The sequence below is a fragment of the Protopterus annectens genome, chromosome 2.part0 (genome assembly GCF_019279795.1).
Source record: "Protopterus annectens isolate FY-2018-M chromosome 2.part0, PAN1.0, whole genome shotgun sequence".
Lineage (NCBI taxonomy): Eukaryota > Metazoa > Chordata > Ceratodontiformes > Protopteridae > Protopterus > Protopterus annectens.
The window spans coordinates 123629418-123653482 of record NC_056728.1 but is presented as its reverse complement, the minus strand read 5'-3'; the positions used below and the strand labels follow the sequence as shown (position 1 = coordinate 123653482).

General features: G+C 37.5%; 1 protein-coding gene across 1 annotated transcript in view; it reads right to left on the bottom strand.

Annotated features, from left to right (window-relative positions):
• LOC122792709 (cubilin-like) overlaps positions 1-24065 on the bottom strand; it is a 3134001-nt gene that overhangs the window by 900172 nt on the left and 2209764 nt on the right. The window contains exons 45-46 of the mRNA XM_044060295.1: positions 19894-20072; positions 9895-10104 (exon numbers count right to left, since the gene is read on the bottom strand). Of these exons, the coding sequence (XP_043916230.1) occupies positions 9895-10104; positions 19894-20072 (389 nt within the window). The remainder of the gene's footprint in view (positions 1-9894; positions 10105-19893; positions 20073-24065) is intronic.

Below are 24065 nucleotides of genomic sequence, written 5' to 3'. Positions count from 1 at the left end.
CGTTATAACTACAAACAGTAATGACTTCTTTTCTATTATATTGGACAATAGCCAAGCTAAACAAATTCTAGACCTTGACTTTAGTTTGTAATATACTTTTCAGCAGGTTCCTATGCTTAGTTGCACATTAAACAGATACTTTATTGTTTAAACAGGCTGCCGTTTTAGACGTAGTAAGTTAGATACAGGAAATAAAGTTGTATCTAGCTTTTGATCCTAAAACAGATGAAACGTTAAAAGCAACTACTATTTTCCACATTAAATCAACAGCGGCTGCTAATGCAGCACATAAAGACTCAAATACGAGTGTGCTTTTTACATTCAGTGGCACAGATTGCACTAGTGCTATACGGTGTTACCCAAACACATTACACATGCCTAGCAGCTGAAACACATGGAGAGATTCCTTAGCTTTAATTAAACATTAATAACAGCTAGAAATATGGTGTTACCCAAACACGTTACACATGCCTAGCAGCTGAAACACATGAAGAGTTTTAAAAGGTCTATCTTTTTAAAGTTCTTGAATTTATAGGTGTTAGTTGTGGGTGGGTATAGATGTCCTAAAGCAACAGATTACTTACTTATTTGTGATCAGGTTTGACCAGAGATGGAGATACTATAGCAGAAGTGCAAATACATGTAATTTTATTGAGGATGTGGGCTGGAGAACTATTTGTATACCAGAGTTAGTATTTATTAAGTCTAGGAATTTCTTACTGTACCCAACCTTTGTGGTACATCTTCCATTTAACCAATGGATATTTATTTTTTTTTAGTCAGTTAGTTATTTGCTTGCTTGCTTTTGTTTAACTGAAAGGTCTGGCTGGGTACAATGCCCATTTTCATTGGAGGTCCAGAGAGAAAAGTTTCAAGAAATAGTAGCTGTACAATATAACAAAGTTTAAACAAGCACAAAAGAAAGGTTATGAAAAAAGAAATCACTGAAATTCATTAAAATGGAATAAATGGGAAATATCACACAAAGATATCAAATTACCAGTATGAATGTAACAAAATCACTAAGCAGCGGAGTATCAAAAATGTCAGGACTGAATTAATGCAATATGTATCGATATTCATGCCAATTTATAAACTGATAAAATAACAGTACTGCCTATGTTTCTCATGAGAGGAGAACAAAAAACTCACTTCAGTAAGCCATAATGAACCAGCTGGTAACAAATAGTTAAATGTATTTTTAGTTATGTGAAGTTTAGTGGGCACGCTTTCAATTTTTTGTGATCCTCCTGATATATGGAAGGTGACCTATTGCAAGTTCAGTAATTTCTATTTACAGGTCACAGGGAATGGGGCCGGATACAACACTAAGCAACCTAGGCAGCTGACTAAGGCCTGATGTTGGCTGGGAAGGCCTGGCCATACAACATTAATTAAAAAGCAAAGGTTTAGTACAACATTAAAAACAATACTGCACTCTTGGTGTTCAAACCAGTAATGTATCTACCTGTTTGGTGCAAATGCAGACGTCTTCCTGCTTAGCACTTATGCGGACTTTCAATCTTGCAGAAGGAATTTCATCATTTCTTTTTTATGCAGGTAGAGGAGATGGAATTTGTAGCAGCATAAAGAATTTGCATCACAAATGAACCCAGAATGTGCGTACTTTCTCCAGCTCAGGAATGATGAAAAGTGTTTGCAAGAACATACCCACAATATGAGGATTTTCTGATGCCCCACTTAGACAGATCTGTTTAGTTCAGTGACTTGCTTAAAATCAAACCCTCTTCTATGGCTACAGAAGGCAAGACATGTAATCCTTTACTCCATATGCCCGATCTATTTGTTTTCACTTTTACAGAATATCTCTGATTTTGTCTCATATTTTTGCCCTTTCCTCGAGCAAGTCAATTAACCAAATAGTGCTTGGGGCAATTAGAAATTTCGGTTACACTCCTCAGTAGTCCCCTGGACTGTAACTCTAACTATTAACTTTGAATGAGAGGAACATCATCACATGAGCCATGTTCATTGGACGTGATCTTTGGTTTCCTTAACATTGACAGTGTATTTGTATTTAGCTTCAAATAAATGGGACAGTATGATGTCTATGAGTTTAATGTTAAAATTTTAACTGTAAATACATTTTTAATTTAGATTTTTGGCAGGCGCACAGGTCTGAAATGCACTGTTTGGGTTACAACAATCTGTCTAGCACTTAGTGTAGATCACTAAAAGTATGAGTTGTTAATGAGCTGCTTTCTGTAATACATGGTTTGATCCCCCCCCCTATTTATCTTCTGTGTGACTTTGCCAAGTTCCTTCACCAGACAGTACCCCTAGACTGCTCCTTAAATGAGGGATACTTGTGTCCAGTGGGCTGTCTCAAGTGTTTTTTTGTTGCTTGTGCAGCTGTATTATGCATTTACCTTTTGAATTCTTTTACTCTTCACATATATGTTTATTAGTACTTCGGTACATGCTGTTTAAGTATGAATCCCACCATGCCTCTTGTAGTTAAATGGGTTGCCAAACACATTTTCATAACATGCATTTTCATAACTATGGGCAGGGTGACCTGGGTTATTTTAGCAGCCAGTGCATTAGGGAACCTCCCTACTCATTTTGATAGTTGCCATGGGATCTTTTACATACACATGAGCTACCACCAACTCAGATCGGTAGTGTTTCAGTTTAACATGTCATACTAAGGATAACACACACAGGAGTGCAGCACTCTTCTTATGCTGCACTACGGTGTCAACATTCCATTTACCTGGTGAAGGAACAGAACCACAGGGGAGTGTATTATCTGCTGTGCCACTGACAGTGCTTTGCTTAAGTCTGTCATTTCAGGGCTTCTTTTTTCAGTCTTGACAAGATATACTGACAAAAAAATGCATTGCATGGGGTTGTATGGATTTCACTTGCAAGCATATGGGGAGACTACAATCCTTCCCCCTTTTTTTGCTTTATACTTTCTGGTCATCCCAGTGACCCTGTCCAGAACCAGTACTACCAGTTCCTCTTTCCATCAAAATCAACCACACTTTGTTCCAATTTTCTACATGAGGTTGTGGTGTCACATTAACTGCCACTATCTCTCTCAATTCAATGCCACCCTCCTACCTTCTTCAACAGTCATGCCTGAGTCCTCTCAAACACCCTATCCATCTCTTTGATGGATGCCATTGTTTCCTCTTGCCTTCTTCCTGTCTGCCCCAAATCGTCATCATCAGATGGTCTTTTGCTTTCCTGCACATGTGCCTGAACCATTGTAATCTGTTCTCTTCAATGTTCCCTCCAACATGGCCGGCCTTAGGCATAGGCCAACTAGGCAGCCGCCTAGGGCGCCGCTGTAGCAGGGACGCTTTTCCAGTATTTATTTGGTGTAGTTAGAACAGGTTGGGGGCACCTGGGTGGTGTGTGGGGGGCACTGTGGAGCCCTTTTGCCTAGGGCACCAGCTGACCTAAGGCCGCTGCTGCCCTCCAACTGGAGTTACTTGAGCTTCTGCTCTGATATCGTCATTTCTTCAGCTATCCCACAGTATGCATGTTACCATGCATATGAGGCACTTCATTTCCATCACGTTTAAACTTCTCAACTGATTTGCCTTCACTACCCAGGTTTCTGTACCACTGTTTTGTACATCTTACTTTTCAGCTTCTTTGGCATTCTTGTGTCACACACTATCCTTGATGATGTGCATATGGCTGCAGCACCCAGATTACAGTTTATACTTTATTCGGTTTTCTTGCAATACCACATCATCTGCATACAGCACCTTTGTTGAGCTGCCCCCTCTGCTCTATTTGCTAATGTAATCTATCACCAGCATGAACTGCAGTGGGCTCAGAGCTCAACCTTAATGCACACCAACTCCCACTGGGACCCCCTCTCCCCCGTTATTGTGTCTTTGTACATGACCTTACGCTAAATCTACCAATGTTTCTAGGACTTTAAACCACTGTAGCTTTTTTGGGACTTTATCATATGCTTTCCCCAAATCTAGGAATGCCCAGTTGGACTCTTTCCCCATCTCTAACTTCTTCTCAACTATCTGTCTCACTGCAATCTTTGGGTTAGTTGTGCTACATCCTGATCTGAATCTGAACTCAACTCCCTTCTTACATTCTACTACTTTGCATATTTTTTTATCAATTACCCTCTCCAGAACTTTCATGCAGTGTGATAGGAGTCTGATACCGCTATACTGCCCACAGTTGTGAATGTTCTCTTTGTTCTTGTACACTGGCACTAGTATGCTTATTTTTCAGTCATTTGGAAAACTTCTTTCTCTCTTTACTGCAATGAGGATCCTTTGGAGCCATTTCTCTCCTAAAATCACCCAACATATCTGCTGTGACCTCATCTCAGTCTGCTGTTTCCTTGCTTTAATTTTCCTTAATACTGTTCTTACTTCTTCTAGGGTATAAGTTCATAGGTTTATAGGTTCATAGAGTAGTACTAAGCTAACTGCCACTTGCGAGCCATTTTAAGCCTAGTCAATTATCCCTTGTGAAGAAAAATGAAGCAAAGTTGTCCAACTTTGCTTCATTTTTCTTCATTTGTGCTACCTGCTTAAGTTGGACTTTGGCGTTTTACTGGATATTTGTTTTCAATTATCCCTTGTAAGACTCAAACCCTGCACCTTGTGTTTGTAAGGCAAACACCTTAACCATTAGGCCACCCTCCCAACCTGTATGTTCTTCCTCTTCTCTCTTCGTAGGCTGTGACTAGGGCAGTACAGCTTCTGTGGTGTTTTCTTCATTCAGTAGCTGTTGAACATACTCCTCCCATCTGCCTTTGATGTTTTTGTGGACTGGTGAGCAGGATGTTGCTTGTGTTCCTTATGAAGGGTGTCTGATGACTGCCTTCTTTATCTTTCCTGTTCTATCTTGCAACCTGATAGAATTTCTCTGTACCATCTACTGAGACATTTTCCAGAAGCAAGTAGACTGCCTCTGATGCCTTGTTCTTTGGCACTGCAACTATTCTCTTAGCCTCTTTCTTAGACAACTAATATTTATTATTAGCTTGGTCTGTCTATTCTACCACCCACCTTTTCCTGAACTTCTTTTATCTTTTGATGACTTCATGGACTTCTGCATTCCACCACTAGCTTTCCTTATGTATCTTATTTTCATAAATGGCTTGGCCACATATCTGCCCTATAGTCCTTATGCATGCTATGCTGTTTTGAGGTGCTGACATTCTTCCTCACCTTCACCTATTTAATCTTCTTCCTAAGGCACTACAAGACTGAGCATGTTCTTTAACTCTTGTGCTTTCTTTCCAGTCAACTTCCTGGTCCATCTCCTCCTTCCACCCCCTCAAAGATTCTCCAGCTGAGGATTGGGGCTGGTGTGGATCATGAGGGTGTCCTGAGGGAGGTTATATTGGTACCTACTTCTGCTAGGGGTATTTTGCTATTTAATAACCTACCCTCATTTCCCTGCTCACAGCTGTATTTGTCTAGTCCATCTGGGGGCTACTCCCCTCTATGATCCTGCTTCCTTTCCAGTATTTTTCCTGAGGTTTACATTAAAAGATCTTCTGGTTTATTTTTCCCACTTCTGGGGGCACAGGAAAGTGAGACTTCCTATATTACTGAAACCAATATTACTGACATTAAAATTAATTATAATAAAGGATTAGTGTTAACATAAAATGGTGTCACAGGAATGATTAGGCAGATAACTGAGAACAATTGGAAGGTTTTTTGGAACTAATGGAATAGACACACAGGTGGTTGGAGATGCCCCGTGTATCATTTATGAAAAGGATTGATGTATTAAGAATTACATAGATAGATTATACAGTGCTTCTGGGAATGCGAGATGGAAAACAGGAACCTTTAAATGTGGAAGGTGCAAATACTGCCCTTATATTAATGAAGGTGAAGCTGTCAACATAAACAGAAAGGGCCCTCAAAGACTGAATTTACGAACAAGTATATGCGGTTAAAATGAAAGATAGATATAATGCCCTATGGAAATGTATTCAACAACAGGAAAGGCATAGTTTCAGTTTTTATGCTTTGGATGTGGGGGGAGGCATGGAAAGTTAAACTAGAAACTAAGGAACTGCAATGGCAATTAATGAAGCATGCCACAGGACCTTATTGTTTAAATGATATGACCTCTTTAACTTGTGTACTGAGAATGAAATCTAGTAATTCTTTTTTAATTTTTTTATCTAATTGGTTGTAGTGCATGTTTTATTTGTAATAGGATTTTTTTAAAGTGTATATGTGATGAACATCAACTGCTAACCTTTGATTTTCATTTGATTTTTATGTTGAAACATTCATGGTTCATTAATGTATTAACAATGACGCAAGGACAGGGGAGGGTGTCTTGTTATTATTTAAGCATTGTGCGATATTATGATTTACATCTCTGATGAAGTCCCGCTGTTTGCTTTAGGAATGAAAGTGCTAAGATCTTGTATACAATAAAGATGTTTTGTGTTATTACAGTGTTGGATCACAATGTTCTTTACCATATTGTATTTTTTTTTTTTTTTATGTTTGATGACAGTTCAAGAAGTCATTGTTTTCCATTTGGCAGACATGGACACTGGCTTTTTGACTGGGCTGGTGTACGATTCAGTAGTTTTCTTTGTGGTTGGTTACTGATATAAATGATAGTACACAGTAAAAAAAAAATTCCCTGAATAGCTTTATGATCAGGCTGGGTATGAAATAAGAAAAGAGATACACATACCTTGCTATTGTTTTCCTTGGCAAGACAAACTATATTGTGATGGGTAAAATGATGTACAAACAAGGGAGAGAGAAATTTCTACAGAAAGTATCATAACATTTCATGTACTCCCAACATGGTATGTGCTGAGATAGATGACAAGGACAGAAATGCCATAGCGGGAAAAATCATAAGTCATAATTTGTAATATGCAGAAGTATGGGGATCATTTTGTCGGGAGAATAATATATTCTGGAGAAAGGACATATAGTGTTTTAGGGCACAGTTTCCTTTAAGTAACTTTTTTTTAAGTGTTCCTGTTTTTTTCCTCTTCAGCAAGGGTAAATTAAATATACTTCTGGCTTTCTACCAAAATGCACAGGAAAGTAGCACACAGTATTCATGCAAATTATTCCATCCAAATCTGCTTGCATTTAAAAATAATCCAGATTTCGGGGCCAACACATCTAGTTTTCTGCTAAACTTCCTTCTGGGGAAAGGATTCCAGGAGGGTGCAGTTGAGCTAAATTACCAATGAAAATCATACTTCTGTAATTCCAAAAACAGAAACTTTTGACATCAGATGTATTCCTACATTTCAGCAGAAGCATTCTTCTTTTCTGGCAGATATTTCTTCTACTCAGATACTATTTCTGTAGGCTTACTAAATGACACACAAACACAGGATAATCTCCACGAAATTGATATTACAGTTGAATTCACTAGAAAGACTGCGTATCACATAACATGTTTCGTTATGTATTACAAGTGTATTTGAATAGCTTGTTAGCTATTGAAGATGGAATCTAATTCAAGAATACAGCATGAAGATTATTAATGTCACAGCAATAAGCCTTTGTACACAGCAAACTGCTTACTTCTTAAGCTAATTTTATAATTTTGCTCTTCTTGATTGTCCGTTGTTTTTAATGGACTGGCTTAACAATATTTATATTTTTGCTTTAGCTAATTTTTCAGAATCTTTAGTATGATTTATCTTCAACTGTATAAAAATTTTAGTTTTAGTTGGATAATTTGGTACTTTAAAACAGCCAAACAATGACATAAAGCTTTTTTTGTTACTGTCTGTAGTCTATCTCCCTTTTGGAGCTTTAATTTTGTGGAGTATGAAGAAATGTGTATCTTTTTTTTTTGTACTGCAAACTTTTACACTTAATTCCTACTTAAGGAACAATACGATAGCCCTGATTTGCAGTGCTGAGTTAGTATATTATAGTGACTAGATCCTTCTAAGTGGACATGTTTTGGCACTGCAGTTACATGCTTGGTCATTGCAGGTGTTTGAGCATATGCTTCTTCAAGCTGCCGTCCCTGTTGTAGCCATTAATAGAAAATGAAACAATTATTCTCAGAAACACTAAAGCTACATGTATAATTGCAGACTTCTTAAAATAAATTACCAGACAGTTGAGGTGTTCTTAATTCTTTAACACTGAGCTCCTTAGATTTAGAAGGTGGCAGTATATTTCAGCTATGAATGATTACAAATCTCCTAAAAATGCTCTAAAACTGCAGAGACAGTATGACATCGAATAGGAGGAGCAGGATGGCCACTGCTTCCCAAAAGAAAAGCTGTATTGCTGTTGTTAATGTGAAAAGCCTGTTTCGTTTACTAATAGCTTTGGGGTTTCTCCTCACCTGCTAGGTACTAGCTTGTATGGATTTTGTTTTCCTGTGTTTGTTTGCTTAAGGTGTGTTTTCTCAAAAGAGTTTTTGCTCCAAAGGAATTTTGTCTCTATACTGTTATTATTTTTGCCATCTCTGGAATCACTAATACTTACAGAAAAAGTGAAACAAAAATATGCTGGATTTATATTTTCATGACTGTGCAAAAGTGCTTGAGGTACAAAAGCACCTTCTCACTATGTCAAACTGTTATGAGACATGAACTGTGAAACAGTTTTATTAGCAATGCTAAGGACACAAAATGTATGGTGCTTCACTCTGCATTACTGTAAATAATGGATGTTGTTGCATATGTGAACTGGACACCTGTTGGGCTTATATACAAAGACTTGTGACAATGCTCCATTCAGTCAGTATGCTTTTTTGTTACATACAGGATTATTCCATAGCAAAAGCCATCTTACTGATATCATGCCATGAGTTAATACACTGCAGCTAAGAAAGTTACACCGAGTATCTCAAAGGTAGTGAATGGCTCAGCAGCATAATATGGACTAGGGGTTAGAGGTGCAGTTTTAACTCTACTGAGTTCAAATTATGAATTCCTGGTTCTGTTCTTGCTTAGAGTACAGACTCAGTGTGGGCATTACTGCATCTCTGATGCTCATTCTTGTATTGTGTGCCATGCCATGCATCAGAAAACACATAAAAGAAAAGATAACCTATGAACCTATTATCCGTTCTAAAGATTTAAACCTTGCCTGTGATATAAATAGGACCTGCTAGACAGACAGGTATGTATCCCAGAGATTACCCCATCTCTGAAACAGGCTCCCCATACATGTGAAGCAGAGTTCTTCCCTAACCCAATTCAAGTGCAACCTGGACAGTTGGATGGGGAACAGGGAATTCATCCCTGGTTTGGCACCTATGTCTCTAATGGACACAGGCAACCTGTAAATGGTTTGTCTCCCAGGCCCTAACTTGTAAATGTTTAATCTCCAAAACCCCCTGCTTACAGTTATCAAGTATATCAGAACGTGCCAGAGATTTGGGATGCATGGCTAGGCTTGAAAAGGTCCTTGAAGTCGTTAGCGTAGTAAACATCTACATATGAACCTATAAACCTATAATAAATATGCACTTTAATATCGGTTCATATAGTTTGAAAGCCTGCTGTCATGGAAATAGTATGTACTTTGCAAAGCACACTCCAGTTTAATGTGATGTCCAGATATTAACACTGCAGATTTTTGATGATCATCCTTGTAGTGTGTGCCATGCCATACATCAGAAAACACATAAAAGAAAAGGTACTAAATTTGCATGTTAACACTGATTCAAGTGGTTTGAAAGCCTGCTGTCACTGAAGTAGTGTGTGCTTTGCAAAGCACACTGCAGTTTTACTGTATTGTCCAAATATTAACAGTGCAAAATTAAATACTATGTTAGTCTGTCAGTACCCGAACAATATTAAGCAGTTTCCTTGCACATGGATGACATACAAAATAAACCAAATACATCTTTATATTAAGAAACTGAATTTCATACTGCTGATACAGTAGCATGCTTACTAACCAGAAGCATTGTATTCTCGGACTTCCACATAATCTGCTGAGCAGTCACTGGAGCTTTGAAGATTGATGGTTTCATAGACAATGGTGAGGTAGTGTCCAGTTGGTCCATGGAGGTACCATTCACACAGTGAGTTGTCAGGATAATTTGAGCTGGGATATCCTGGACTATGAACAATACCAGACTGTCCTGTGAAAGTGCCTCCACAAGTAGCTGTAGGGAAAAAAATTCCAGTGCATTAAAGAATTTTTCAGTTAAAGCAGTTATGAAATTAGTCTTGTAATAATAAATAGTCTTAGTCTCTTCTTGACCAGATTATCTTAGCTTTAGTGCATAAAATCTCAATCTAGCCATTTCATTATTTAACAAATGTAATTTAAGTACATGAGACATTCAGTGTGCTTTCAAATTCTGAGGCAGGTTCTAAATCAAAATGGAGGATGCATGAAATTAAATTATTTTGAAACTTGTGAGTATTTACACTTAGTGTCTTTAAACAATCTACAACTATTAATGGGATGTAGTTAGAAAGTAATCCACCAGACAAAGAACCCAAAATGCTTTTTAGAATAAAATGGAAATCATTCCCTGTGCATTCTGTTACTATAGTCAGTATTAGATTACTACCAAAAGCTCACATTTCTTTTGCTTTCACACCTCACCTTCCTAAGGCTTTCATTCCATTGGGGTGAAAGCCAGGTATCCCTAGGCTAGGCAAGAAACCTACAGCCCATTTGTCCCTGGCTAGATACCTAACTACTACATTCATTCTTCATTTGGTGACAGCTGAGTGGCAGAGAGTAAGCCATCTTCAGAATCTGAGGGGCAGCCTATGCCTTCTTCCCACAGCTTGGACCTGCAAGATGAGAGCTCCACATTAACAGTGCAAGCCAACCCCACCATTACAGACAGATGATACACATCAACACTGTTGGGTGTCACCAATGCCCTCAGCCTAGCAGCTTCATCCCAAGGATGATTAAACGTAGCTGGTGCTGTCATAGGTCCATGGGTGTGTACTAGGCTAATGGCCCTGGAGCCTTTACAAGCCTAGCCCATAGAAGTGCCCTGGCATCATGCCGGCTAATGTTACTTCCCAGTACATCTATCAAGTAGAGCCACTGGAGTGATCCCTGGGGTGAACTTTCTATTTCCCATCCACTCATCAAGATTTCTCTTGAAGATGGTCAGTGAAGTGCTCTACTTGACATGTATGGGAAGTCTATTCCAGAGCATGGGTGGTCTCTGGGTTATGAACCTGTCCCTCCAGCATGTTCTGTTGATTGTGGTAATGAGGATGAGGTCTCTGCAGTGTGTGGTGCAGAGGGATTGGGGTTTCTTTAGATGTAGCATTTCTAACAGAGCTGGGTCAGACATGGCTTTGTAAGTCAAGCAGAGATCACCTCTTAGTAGACGATACGAGACAGAGAATATCTGGAGTTTTTTGAGTCTGTCCATGTAGGACATGTGTTTAAGGCCTAGGATCCTCTTTGTGAGGTACTTTTGTGGCCTTTCCTGCTGTTGCTGGGGCATTACACTCAATGATTGCCCTAATGAGGGAAGAGTAGAGAGAGAGATGATCACCACTTTCTTCCTGGATGCAAAACCCTTGGTAATGAGATGTGCCACATAGAAGGACTTTCTGACCACAGTGGCAATGTGGTGGTCAAAGGAGAGGTTGCTATCAACCTGTGTCTCCAGATCTCTTATAACGTCTTCAGTGTTCAGTGGACTCCCATCGATGTGGTAATTAGTGGGAACTGAGTTTTTCCCAAAGGGGATGATGACACATTTTTTTGGCCTTAAGCTTAAGGCCATGGTTTCGACATCAATCATTGGTCTCAGTGAGGCCTTTCTGTAAGATATCTACATCACTTGGGGAGATAATGATGGCTCCCAGCTTGCAGTCATCTGCGAACTTGGTCAGCCAGAGTACCTTTGTGTTGGCTTGGACTTTTGAGAAGAAGCTGCCAAATAGGAGAAGACCCAGGACCAATCCCTATGGGACTCCACTCATTACTGATCGGCAGTCTGACTTGGAGTCCGCTACTTTCTCTCTGTGAGCCAATTTGCAACCCACCTAGTAATATAAGGGTTGATGCATGGTTTGGTGAGTTTATCAATAATTTGTGAGTGGGGAATGGTATCAAAGGCTTTGGCCAGATTGAGGCAGGCTGTATGAACTGCCTTGCCCTCATCCACAGCTCTGGTGACTGACTCAAATATGTCAATCAGGTTGAGCAGGCATGATCTACCTTTCACAAAACCAAATTGCATGGGATCTAGAGTTTGGAGATTCCCTATATCTTTGTTAATAAGGTCCATGATAATGTGCTCCATAGCCTTACATATCAGACTTGTCAGGCTAACTGGGCGAAAATTCTCAGGGTCTTTAGTCGTTCACCCTTTATGAAGAGGGATGACTGTAGCAGTGCTCCATTCAGTAGGGATAAAGCCTGAGATGAGGCTGTGATTGAACAGGGCACACAGATTTGGTGCCAGTTCACTTTGTAGTTCATGGAGAACACATCCAGGGATATTGTCGGGTCCCATGGAAGCTGTATTCTTGGCCTTGGGCAATGCAGCTTTAATCTATTCTGCAGTAATGTTGGGTGCCTGGCATTCCTCCAGTATTGTGATTGGTCCTTTAGTCGGGGAGAGAGGGGTAAAGCTGGCACTGAATCTGTCAACCAGTATGTTGGCAATATCTGTTGGCTCAGTATAGCAGGTACCATTGTGCAATAACTCAGAGCAAACCTGGGTATTGCTGTGGAGATTCTTGATATAAATATAGAAGGCTTTGTGGTTGCTTTTAGTCTCTGCTGCAATTCTGCCTTCATAGCTGGCTTTAGAGGTTTTAATGAGGGATCTCAACTTTTTGTTGAGGTTAATAAGGGAGTTTTCCAGTCTTGGGACTTCACCCTTTTCTGCAACAGTTTCTTCCTTCTGGTGTAGAGTTTATTAATGACAGGGCACAACCAGATTGGCTTCCTTTTTTTGGAAGAGAGCATCTTGGTTCTGTTGGGTATGGCTAGTTCCATGCATTTATGTATGTGTTTGTACAGTGCATTGGTGTATGATTCGGCAGTCATGCATCTATTTTCCATTGACATGGGTGCAGTGAAGTTAGCCACCTCTGTTTTTAGGATCCCAAAGTCAGCTTTGGAGAAGTTTTCAAGGTGGTTACCTTTGCTGGGGGTGTGGGTGAGAAGTGGATTTCCATGCTGATTAGTTTGTGGTTGGATCTAACCAGGGAGGAATTGACTATTGGTGTAGAGCAACAGTTGCCCATGTTAGTAATAACCAGGTCAAGGATGTTGCTTCCTCTAGTGGGGGTAAGAATGAGCTGTTCCAGCGAATTGGAATTGATGAATTCCAGGAAGCGTCGGGCCACTGTATTGGTGCATGAGTAGTTTTCGCAGTTGATGGAGGGGTAGTTGAAGTCACCTAGTATGCGAGTGTTGGGTTGGACCTTAATACTTTCCAGGGTGCTTAAGAACATGGAGTGAGAGTCTTGGGACATGGTTGAAGACCTATAGCAGTCCACGACCTGAATCGCCATCCTCTCAAATGTTAGTTGCACCTGAAGTATCTCAGATGTGTTATGCTGGGCTACTAGTCTGGAGGTGTGCATATTCTTTATGAATATGGAGACACCACTGCCTTTGGAGCTTCAGTCCATGCTCTGGGGTTAAAAGGTGTGGAATGAGTTATAGCCTGGTAGCGTAGGGGTGATTTCTGCAGCTTTAAACCAGGTCTCCGCTACAGCACAAATGTCAATGTGATCCATTTTGAAGAGTGCTTCGAGCAAGTGCATCTTGAGATTTAGACTTCTAGCATTGAGCAGCATGACCCTCAGACTGCATTTATTTATAGTTGTTATGGTGGTAATTTGGTCTTTGGAACATCGCGTAAAAAGGCACTATAGGGGTGGTAAGAGCCTTAGCCAGTATCCAGAAACCCAGAGTTGACAGATGCAGGCCATCTCTGGCAAAGCATCTAGGTCTGTCAGTCATGTCATCCCAAGCAGACAGATACCGGATCCCCTTGGAATGACAATAGAAACTTAGCCAATTGTTGAAGTCAATCATTTTCTGCTTGTACTGCGGTATCATTCTGGGACTTAGACTCATCCTTTCTCACCTGATCCCATGCTCTGAACACAAATCATCTGGGCTGTAATCAGGACTTCATCTCTCTATGCCATGAAGCTGGAGAATGAAAATGTCTCCTTTTGTAAATAGAAAATGTGTCCTTTTGTAAATATTTATTTTTAATGTTTTATTTATTCTTTGTTGACTGGGGTACAGCATGTATCTAACTAGGCCACTTTCAGGTTCAGCCTCAGTGAATATAAATAATATGATGGTGAAACTGAAGCTAAAAAAATACTAAACATTAGTAAACACTGTCAAATATTGGAAAGAAAACACCACAAAAGAATAGTAACAGAGTTTCAGCTGTAAAATGAAGACACTAACAAACTCCCCCGGCAGCGATGAATATCCACAGACAAAAGATTCGGTTTTAAGCCTCTTCATTCCTTAATTTCATTAGAACTTCATCAGAAAAAATCTAAACTGAATCAATACCATTTAAATAACCCTCCAACTATGCTTGACTGCAGAGAAATAGCCTGGCAGATCAGACTTAGTGCTGATTAGAAGCCAAGCCTTAATGAATCTATTAATATTACATGCTTTTTGCTACAGCGCAAGTATACCTGAACGTTCAATTAACATTTAAATTCAAATTTTAATTTTAATTTTTTTTTTTTATGTTTATTACTTGGGAGTCTTTGTATATTAATATTTAGTGTATGTTCCTTTAATTTGGTTTAAGTGTAATATAATCCATTGCAAGTTTCTGTTGGTCTGATTGGATCACTTGACCTTTTTGGAAGGTTATTTATATGGTATTGATTCAGTTTAGATTTTTCTGATGAAGTTCTAATGAAATTAAAGAACAAAGGTGCTTAAAAACTAATCTTTTTTCTGTGGCTATTCATTGCTGCTGGTGGTGTTTGTTTGAGTCTTCAGTTTTAAGTTTTGAGTTAGTGGTGCAATGTTTTTAAAGGTTTTAGCTGTAGTTCAATGTCCAGTAAGTAGGTAGGTAAATAAATAAATGATTGTTTTTGACTGGGGTTAAGGAGATGCTGTCATAGCTGAAAGAACTTTCAGTATGACCTCCTGTTATTTGATGTTATTTTGTTAGTATTAAAATCTGTGCAATACACCGGCAAAATATGGAGGTAGAAGGAAAACTACTTACTTACACAACACTGTAACTGCAAGTCTCTACACCCTCTCATTGTGGCATTTTGCAAGAAATTTATTACTATATGTGATGAACATTGAGCTGTAATGCACATAGGACAGACTATTACATTATGAGTAATACCAGAATAGTAGGAAAAGTCAGTTTATTTATAATCATCAATGATGCATCTTTTACCAGAACCATTTTCAAACTTTTCCCTTCCTGCTTCCGTTGTTGAAAGGAACACCTTTGACACATTTCTTTACCTTTCAGTACTGTAATGAATTCATATAGCTCTTTTTCAGACCATTTTTACAGACTTTGACACGTCATTGTGTTTAGATGCCTCAGCCAGTAGTGACCCCGCTTTGTGAATTAAATAAGGGGTAATTAATAGTCCAGTCTTTTCCTCTTCCATATGCATAGATTGTTTCCTAACACAAGTTATCACATCCTTTACAACAAAATGTATAATCTTCTAGCTGTTTTTCTTTTAAACAAACTATCATTTATATCCCAGTCTGCACAAAACTCCTGCTGGCTGGCTCCCTACTCCGCACCTCCACTCATAGCCTGACATTTTTAAGGAATATGCCTTCAGTCCTCAGTGCAATGTCTGATTTAAATATGCAGTCATGGATCACCCTAGTGCTACTCCCCCTTGATCACTGGCTTCTCATATGAAAGCCACAACCCCCCAGCTACTACTCATTACATTAATTTGTCTCATAACCATAGACATCAGCTTTCCCAACCATCAGTTTCCTTTTTTTATCTTGTTTTACCATATCATGTTCTTGAGCATTACATTTATGTCTACATGTTCTTAGTTTACTCCCAGTCTGAATTCATACAATAATGACTATTTTTACACTGGTAGACATATTATATTTGGCAGATGGGAGTTTTACTCTCAACTCTACTCTGAATTTTCTGTCTTTTTCTCTTTTCTCTTTGTTGTGTTAAAGTATTTCTTAAAGCAAGGTGTTTCACTAACCACTCATATTCTGTGTCGCCAGTTACGCTTGTTTACTTACTGTTACAGAATGGGTAACCTGTACATCATCACCCTGAATGGAGAATGAATATTCTCGAGAAGGATGTCATTGTACAACTACCACTGGAAAACAATTCTACTGCTCAGAAAAAAAACAACTTTTTTTTTTAATTTGGTAGCAGCACTAGAGTAAAACTTTGTTTTCTGGCAAAACCAGAATTTTTGATTAGCACAACAATATTAAGCAAGCTGTTTACCAAGCCCAAAATTTAAAATAAATAAAATAAAAGAGAGAAAAGCATGCACATGCATGTGTGTGTGTGTGTGTATGTGTGTGTGTGTGTGTGTGTGTGTGTGTGTGTGTAAGTGAGGGGTATGTGTGTGCTTGCTTGCATGTGGGAGACAGACAGACAGAGAAAGAGAGCGGGGGGGGGGGGCAGAGACAGAAGAGCCAGCACTGACATAAGATGTTAATTTATCAGTATGGGTCTGTCAAATAATAAAAGGTATGAAACTCTTAGGTCTGATGTTTTTGGCAGACATTAATCTTCATGATTTACCAAAAAAAAATGGTTCTATGAGGCTAAGGGCAGCACTTTACAACAAAATCAGTGGCACTGAAGAGACAAATGAGGGGTAAGCACTGTAATGTCTTGCATTTTATGATTTTTTTGTTAATTTGTTCACAATGAGACATCTGAAATATATTTATTCAATAAAGTAGCTATAATTGTTTGATGTGTGTGTGTGTGTGTGTGTGTGTGTGTCTGTGTGTATGCGTGTGCATACACATTAAATACTTACATAACTTATTTTTTGTATGTAAAACATTTCCCCTGATAATAATTTTATGTCGCAGTAAGTTTGAAACATTAGGAGTAGGGCGAACTATTTTACATTAAAAATATAAAAAAAAATGTGTATAGCAATAAAAAAATACAAACTTTTTTAAAATATAGCTAATTCTCTAAGTGCAATAATATCCTCTTGGGTGTGTGTTATTGGAGGGAAATAATACCCTTCCAGGGGTGTAGAGGGCCTCCTGCAGCATTAGGTGCCAGAACTCACCAGGGTGGGTGTATTTCCTCAAGAACATGTACCCCATTGGGCATTATTGCTTACTTGATTTTGTTGTGCTAATCAAAAACTTTGCTTTTGCCCTAAAGCAAACAGTTTAACTCTAGTGCTTCTACAAAAAAAAAAAAAAAAAAAAAAAAAAAAAAAAGAAAACTGTCAACAATAAGTGTAAACAATAATTCATATACTGCCCCCATATGAAACAGAAAGGATGTGGATTAAACTAATATTTAATGTAGGGAGTTGTGGGTGTGTGGTTACATTTTATTAGTTATATATTATTAGACAGAAAATGTACACTTACTGTTTAATTTATACTTAAAGTGCCACATAAGTTACATCAGTCTGAAATTCACTCACGTATTTCTCTTGCCATAAATTAAAGGGTCAGGTTTATATATGAATTCATCTGCAATGTTAACTGTTTGCACTTGTTTATCTCAGCAAGCCGAATACTGAAAACTGTGAAATAATTAATAATTAACCTAGTAAGCAGTTGTCTGAGTGATACATTTTCTCCAGTTGTTGTAAATTGCTGCCCTTTACTAAACTGAGATAAAATGCATTTACCTATGGATGAATGAAGGCTGAATTTTCAAGCCCATTATGTCTCAACCTCATAGCAGAAGAAATCTACACAAAGCCGAAATGATGAGGGCCAAAGGCCCAAAAAAGTTGTTACAATAAAAGGTTTTGCAACATCATGTATTTTCTGAAAAATGTGAAGTCTAAATCTCAAATTTCTTTCATTATTTAGTAATTTCAGTACTGAATGATTTGCATACAACCACAAATTTTAAGAGAAACCGATCAAAAATATGAAGTAAAAATCTGGATATTCTGTAAAAATCTGGACTGTTCAGAGGTACGTTCAAGCCTCATTTGCTCAAAATTCAATTGACTGAGGACTGGAGCTCCTACATAGGAAAAACTGTCAGTGAGTTGTGCCAACAGTGATGTCCTTTTTAGGGGAATCTCCTCTTTTTTTAATTGGTACAATCATGGAGTTGCTATATATATATGTTCACAGGGGGTTGTCCCCCTTCAAAAACACTAAAAAAGTGTTTCTTGGGGGAATTTAGTTTGGGGATTCTAATTCTTGATGACTTAATCTCCATCCACTCATAGTGGAAGTGATAAAATGAACAGTCATTCATTATACTTGCAGAATTAGTCCAACATAATTTAGTTTCTATGTCGGCAAGACCATCAGATGGCACACACTTGCTTATCTTCACAAGTATTTTACCTAATCATAAGACACTGACTACTGGCACTGATTCATAAACAGATGTCCTGTAGTGACAGATCCATACAGACTGCAAGAATTTGACAATGGGTAGTTATATTATTTATCAGTATCATGTATTAAATATATATATATTTATATATATATATATATATATATATATATATATATATATATATATATATATATGCCTAAGGTAAGTGTTCAGATCATAAAGAGGCAAAATAAAAATTACATTTTTAATGTACTGGAACTTGTTAAATTTGGGATCCTCTTACTCTTACCCTTAGCAAGCATATCACAATAATCTCAAAACAAAGAAAGTTTTTTTATGATTCGTAACACAGGAAAGTGAAAGGGATGGGTAAAAAAAAAAAACAGAAAAGAAAAAAATATGTTTCTGAGGAAACATTAGGCTGGAGGATAAAGCATGAAAGGGAACACAGATTCATTAAAACAGACACCTATTAAGAGTTGCATATATATATATATATATATATATATATATATATATATATATATATATTTACACATACATACATACATGTAAGTAGAAACCCACTTAAGTGAAAGTGCACTACTAGGTTTCTGAAGAAGTTTGCTTATTCCAGCAAATGAAAAGCACTTCAAAAAAATAAATGTTTTTTTTTAGCCTGGGTTATCTTCGTGCTTTACATTTGCTACAGTGCCTACATTCTTTGAAAGTGCACTACATCGAAAGTGCACTTTTGCAAAAGCCAATTCAGAGAATCAGCAAAAAGAAACAAAATAAATAACTTTAAACACCCCCCTGCACCCCCACACTCCCCCTACTTAAATATACTAACTCCAAGATCGCACTACAGTGGGGAAAAGGATATATTTCCTTATCCTCACTGTAATATGCTTCGCTGAATCAGCTTTTGTGAAAGTGCAGTTTCGATGTAGTGCACTTTCGCTTAAGTAGGTTTCTAGTTTTCTTGTTTGAGATTTCGAAATTTTGATCAAGAAAAGTAGACCCATATATATATATATATATATATATATATATATATATATATATATATAAAACTATGACCTGACACAGATATGTAATTCAGATTTCTAATCAGTTTAAGCACTTTGTGTACATAACTATTTGCTTTACAGTAGTCATCTACAATGTGCACTGTCTAATGTGTTTCAACGAGGATAATGCTGTAGATGTGTGACTGCTTTATATTGCTTTGAAAAGTGTTGCATATAGAATGCAGTACTACATATGCCAAAGGTACTCATGAGATAAAGAGGTGTTCAGCACACATATAAACTTTTATTTTACAATAAAAAGAATAAGTCATATTGGTTATTAACTGAAGGAGAGAAGCAGGAGAGTAATGATGTACCTTTAGTCGAGCAAAAGGGTTAAGCTTGCTCTTTTTTTGAAAATGGTTATGGTTACCTATTGAAAATTTGGCTTTGAATCCAATGTGAGTGACACTGGTGTCCGTTCTGAATCTCATATACATCAGAGTTCCTGTGGACTTCTGCGTCCCAGGCCTAGTGTTCCCACACAGCTTACTGATCAGTGGAGCATTGGAATCTGCACCATCACGCAACTCCAGGTAGTCATAATTGCAGCTAAAATGAAAAAGAAAACATATGTTTGTTTCACAATTATACATTTCAAATAGGTTTCAAAATGAATGACTTCACAGAGAAAATGGCAAAAGTTTATTTTTTTTAAAATTGTGTTATTTTTCTTTCTGTGAATAGCTGAATCTTTCCTCATATGGTTTGAACTCTCTGATCCTGGTAAGGAGGTAATCAACAGTTTGTAGGATGCCTTAGTGTATATACAGTCTAACTCTTTTAGAAATCATCATCATTATCATCAACATCAACAGTCTTTTCCCCATTTTCTACACGGAGTTGGGTAGCATGTCAGCTGTCACCATCTCTCTCAATTCAATGCCACTCTCCTAACCTATTTGACAGTCATGTCTGTCACAGGTCTTTCCTCACACAATCCAGCCACCTCTTTGCTGGACACCCTCATTTCCTCTTGCCTTCTTCTTGTATGTCCCAAATGTTCTTCACTAGATTGTTGCCTGCTTTCCTGCACATGTGCCTGAAACAATGTAATCTATTCTCTTTGTCCTTCTCTGCAACTGGAGCTACTTTGGCTTCTGATCTGGAGTCCTTATTTCTTCATTTGTTCTACAGTGTGCATCCTACCATCCACCTCAGGCAGTTCACCACCATCACTTCTATTTTCCTCAGCTGCTCCAGTTTTACTGCCCATGTGTCTCTGTACTATACCATAGTACTGGTCACACCATTGTTTTGTACACCTTATTTTTCAGTTTTTTTTGGCAATCCTCTGTCATATACTACCCCGACACTCTGTGCCAACTGGTGACAGTCCTTCTGATTCCAGCTTTGACCTCCTCATTTAGACTTCCCTTCTCCTCAACAACCCCTCCCAGATACTTGAAGCTGTTAATCTGTTCCGCTATTTTCCCTTCTATCTCAAGTCTCTGTTTCTTCTGGTTCCCCTATTTGCTGCCATTACAGCTGTGTTATCTGTACTCAGTTTCATCCCATGTGCCTGTAGTTTTGCATTACATTCCTCTATTCTTTGTTAAAGTTCTTGCTCATAGTCTGCCTGTAATGCCACATCATCTACATATAGCACCTTAGTTGATCTGCCCAGTCCAACCTCTCTGCTAATGTAGCTTGTAGAACTGTTGTTACATATATTAAAGACTGGACTGGTGAGTTAAATAATGTTAGACAAACAGTAAATAGAACACATTTAGGAAAGGATGTGTCTATTGTCTGTAAACATCACAAGGCAATGCCCGTGACAACTTTGGAATTCTGGATACATTATTCAGCAATCTGAGGATTCAGAGTGCTTAGAAGAGAATAAAAAAAGAAAAGAAAGGAAGAACTTCACATCAAACAACAAGGAAGAAAAAGAAACTGATAAATGTCTGTAAAGAGAATACATACATAGGAGCATTAATAATAACGTTTTTCTATTGGAAATGTTGCTATGTTCCCGCAAGACTGATGTTACTGCTTGTGAAACATGGTTAAAGAACAATGACCAGAAACCAGTTCTGTTAGGATATAAATGTTATTATTGTAACAGACATTCTAACAAAAAATCAGGTGGAGGTGTTGTGATAGGGCCTAAAGATAGTTATGAGACCTCTGATTAGCACATGTTCAATGAAAACACCAATACTATAGATTGTGCAACTCTGACAATAAAGACAACCCTGGAACATATAACAATTGTTGGAGTGTATAGATCACCAAAGTCAAGTGGGTGGGGACTGAAATTTACCAAAAACAGTTTGGAGTAACATTGGTTCAGCAACATTAGTAAGTAAATTATTCATAATATATGTTCAGGAACTACAATTGCTTTAGATTGTGAAAAAAAAATACCAAGGAACAGAACATACTAGACATTCTTTGTGTTCCTAAAGAAATTACTGTTAATTCATGTCAAGTTTTACTACTCTTGCTGTGCTATGATCGTGGGGTTATAAAGGTTTATTTGCTGCTAGATAATTCTGTCAAATTGAAATCTAAACCAATGCACAGAAGATTAATTACAGACTAAATGGAAGCAAAACAGCCACTATGTAAAACTAATTGGACTGATGCGTTCAGTGGAAAAAAAACTGCAGAAGGAATGTGGAAAGTTTTGAATGAGAAATTGTTTGAATGCAAAAAAATTAAAAAAAAATGTTTAACATCATGGGATATATTTCCACAAGAACGAGATAACTAGTTAAGGTGAGAAAAAAAACAAATATAAGAAATGGAAAACAGGTCAAACTACAACTCTGAAAACTGAAATAAACAAGCTGGACAAACAAATTAGGCATGGTGTGATATGAGATCATGAAAATTTTGAAGAAAATGTATATAAAGATATTCAGCATAATAAGAAACTATTTTATAAATACATAAGATGTGGAGGGAGTAAAGACATACAGATAAATTGATAAACTGTGTAGATTCTAAAATTTAATCTCAGATACAACAGATTGTAGATATATTTACAAATCTTATGCAAAACAGTTTGGCCCAACAAAAGGGGTGACAAATTGATTTAGTGACATCCAGGTAACCTCAGATACTGTAATCAAATTAAATTATATTGAAAAATAGCTTAGCAAACTAGATACAAATAAAGCATAGGTAGGAGATGGAATTAGTAATAATGGTCTGAGAACACTTTAGCAAGAACTTATAGTACCATTATATACATTATTTACTAGGTTGTATAAATATGGGGAGATTCTTCAAGACTGGAGACATGAGCTTTAAACCTGTCGTTAAGGGAAATGGGAGTAGGACAAACCCAGATTCATATAGACCCTTAAGTCTACTTTCATGTTGGGGAAAAATAAAGGAGATGGTAATATTGGATAAGTTATTGTCAGAACTGAAAATGTTGAGACTTGAAATCAATTATGCATGCATATATTGAAAATAGCTATGTTAGCACTTGTAACATGATGTTCGATAACAATAGCTATAAATGAAAAATTGTGCTGTGATGTAATTTATATAGATTAAATTCAGCATTTGAAAAGGTCATACACAAAGCACCTATCAATAAATTAGAACAACTAGGTATTGATTTACTCTTGATAAGATAGATAGCTGCATGGCTTACAAATAGGACATGACAAGTATCATACAGCAATTGGACAGGTGAAGTTCTTGGTTACAGACAGGGTGTCCCACAGGGCTCTGTACTAGACTCTTACTTGTTTAGATTGTATCTTTCAAGACCTTTCTTTTTCCTCTGAGGTGCTCTACAGTCTGTACGCAGACGACCTGAAATTGGGTAAACCGATTACACGTGTTACAGATAGGCCATGTCTGCAAAAGAACTTGACTAAATTGCCCATCTGGGCACAGGAAATAATATGATGATAAATGCATCAAAACCTAAGCTTATGAGATTTGGGAGACATAAATTGAAAGGTGAATAATTTATACAATGCACAATGACTGAAACTGTAGATTCCTTTAAGGACCTGAGTATATGGGTAGATCCAGTTTTAAAATTTTCTAATCATATCAACCAATTAGTTAATGAAAGTTATAGAACTACAGGCTGTATAAAAAGATTTATAAAGTCTGGGAAATCAGAAACAATGAAGTAATTATTTGTTAATTACTTTAGACCCAAACATGAGTATGGAATAGCAATACAGAAACCTTATAAAAAACAAGCATGTCTAAACTGTAAAAGAGCACAGTGGAAATATACCAAGGGCATCCACGGATGTGAACATTTAAGTTATTATGAAAGACTACAATATCTGAACTTGTACAGTGTCTCTTATAGATATTTAAGAGATCTTATTCAGGTATATTGGGTATTTACAGACATCTACCTCTGGGAATGTTTGGGGTTATCAAAAAGTGGTAGGGAATCATCAGACAACTTATGTAGAAAATTATATAGGAATGAGAAGTGTGCTAATTGGTTCTCTGAGAAAGCATGCATGGAACAGACTACCAAATTACATTAAAGCAAGCACTAGTTTAGTAAAATCAGCATGGACACTTGTTATGGGAACCGCTGATTTGGTA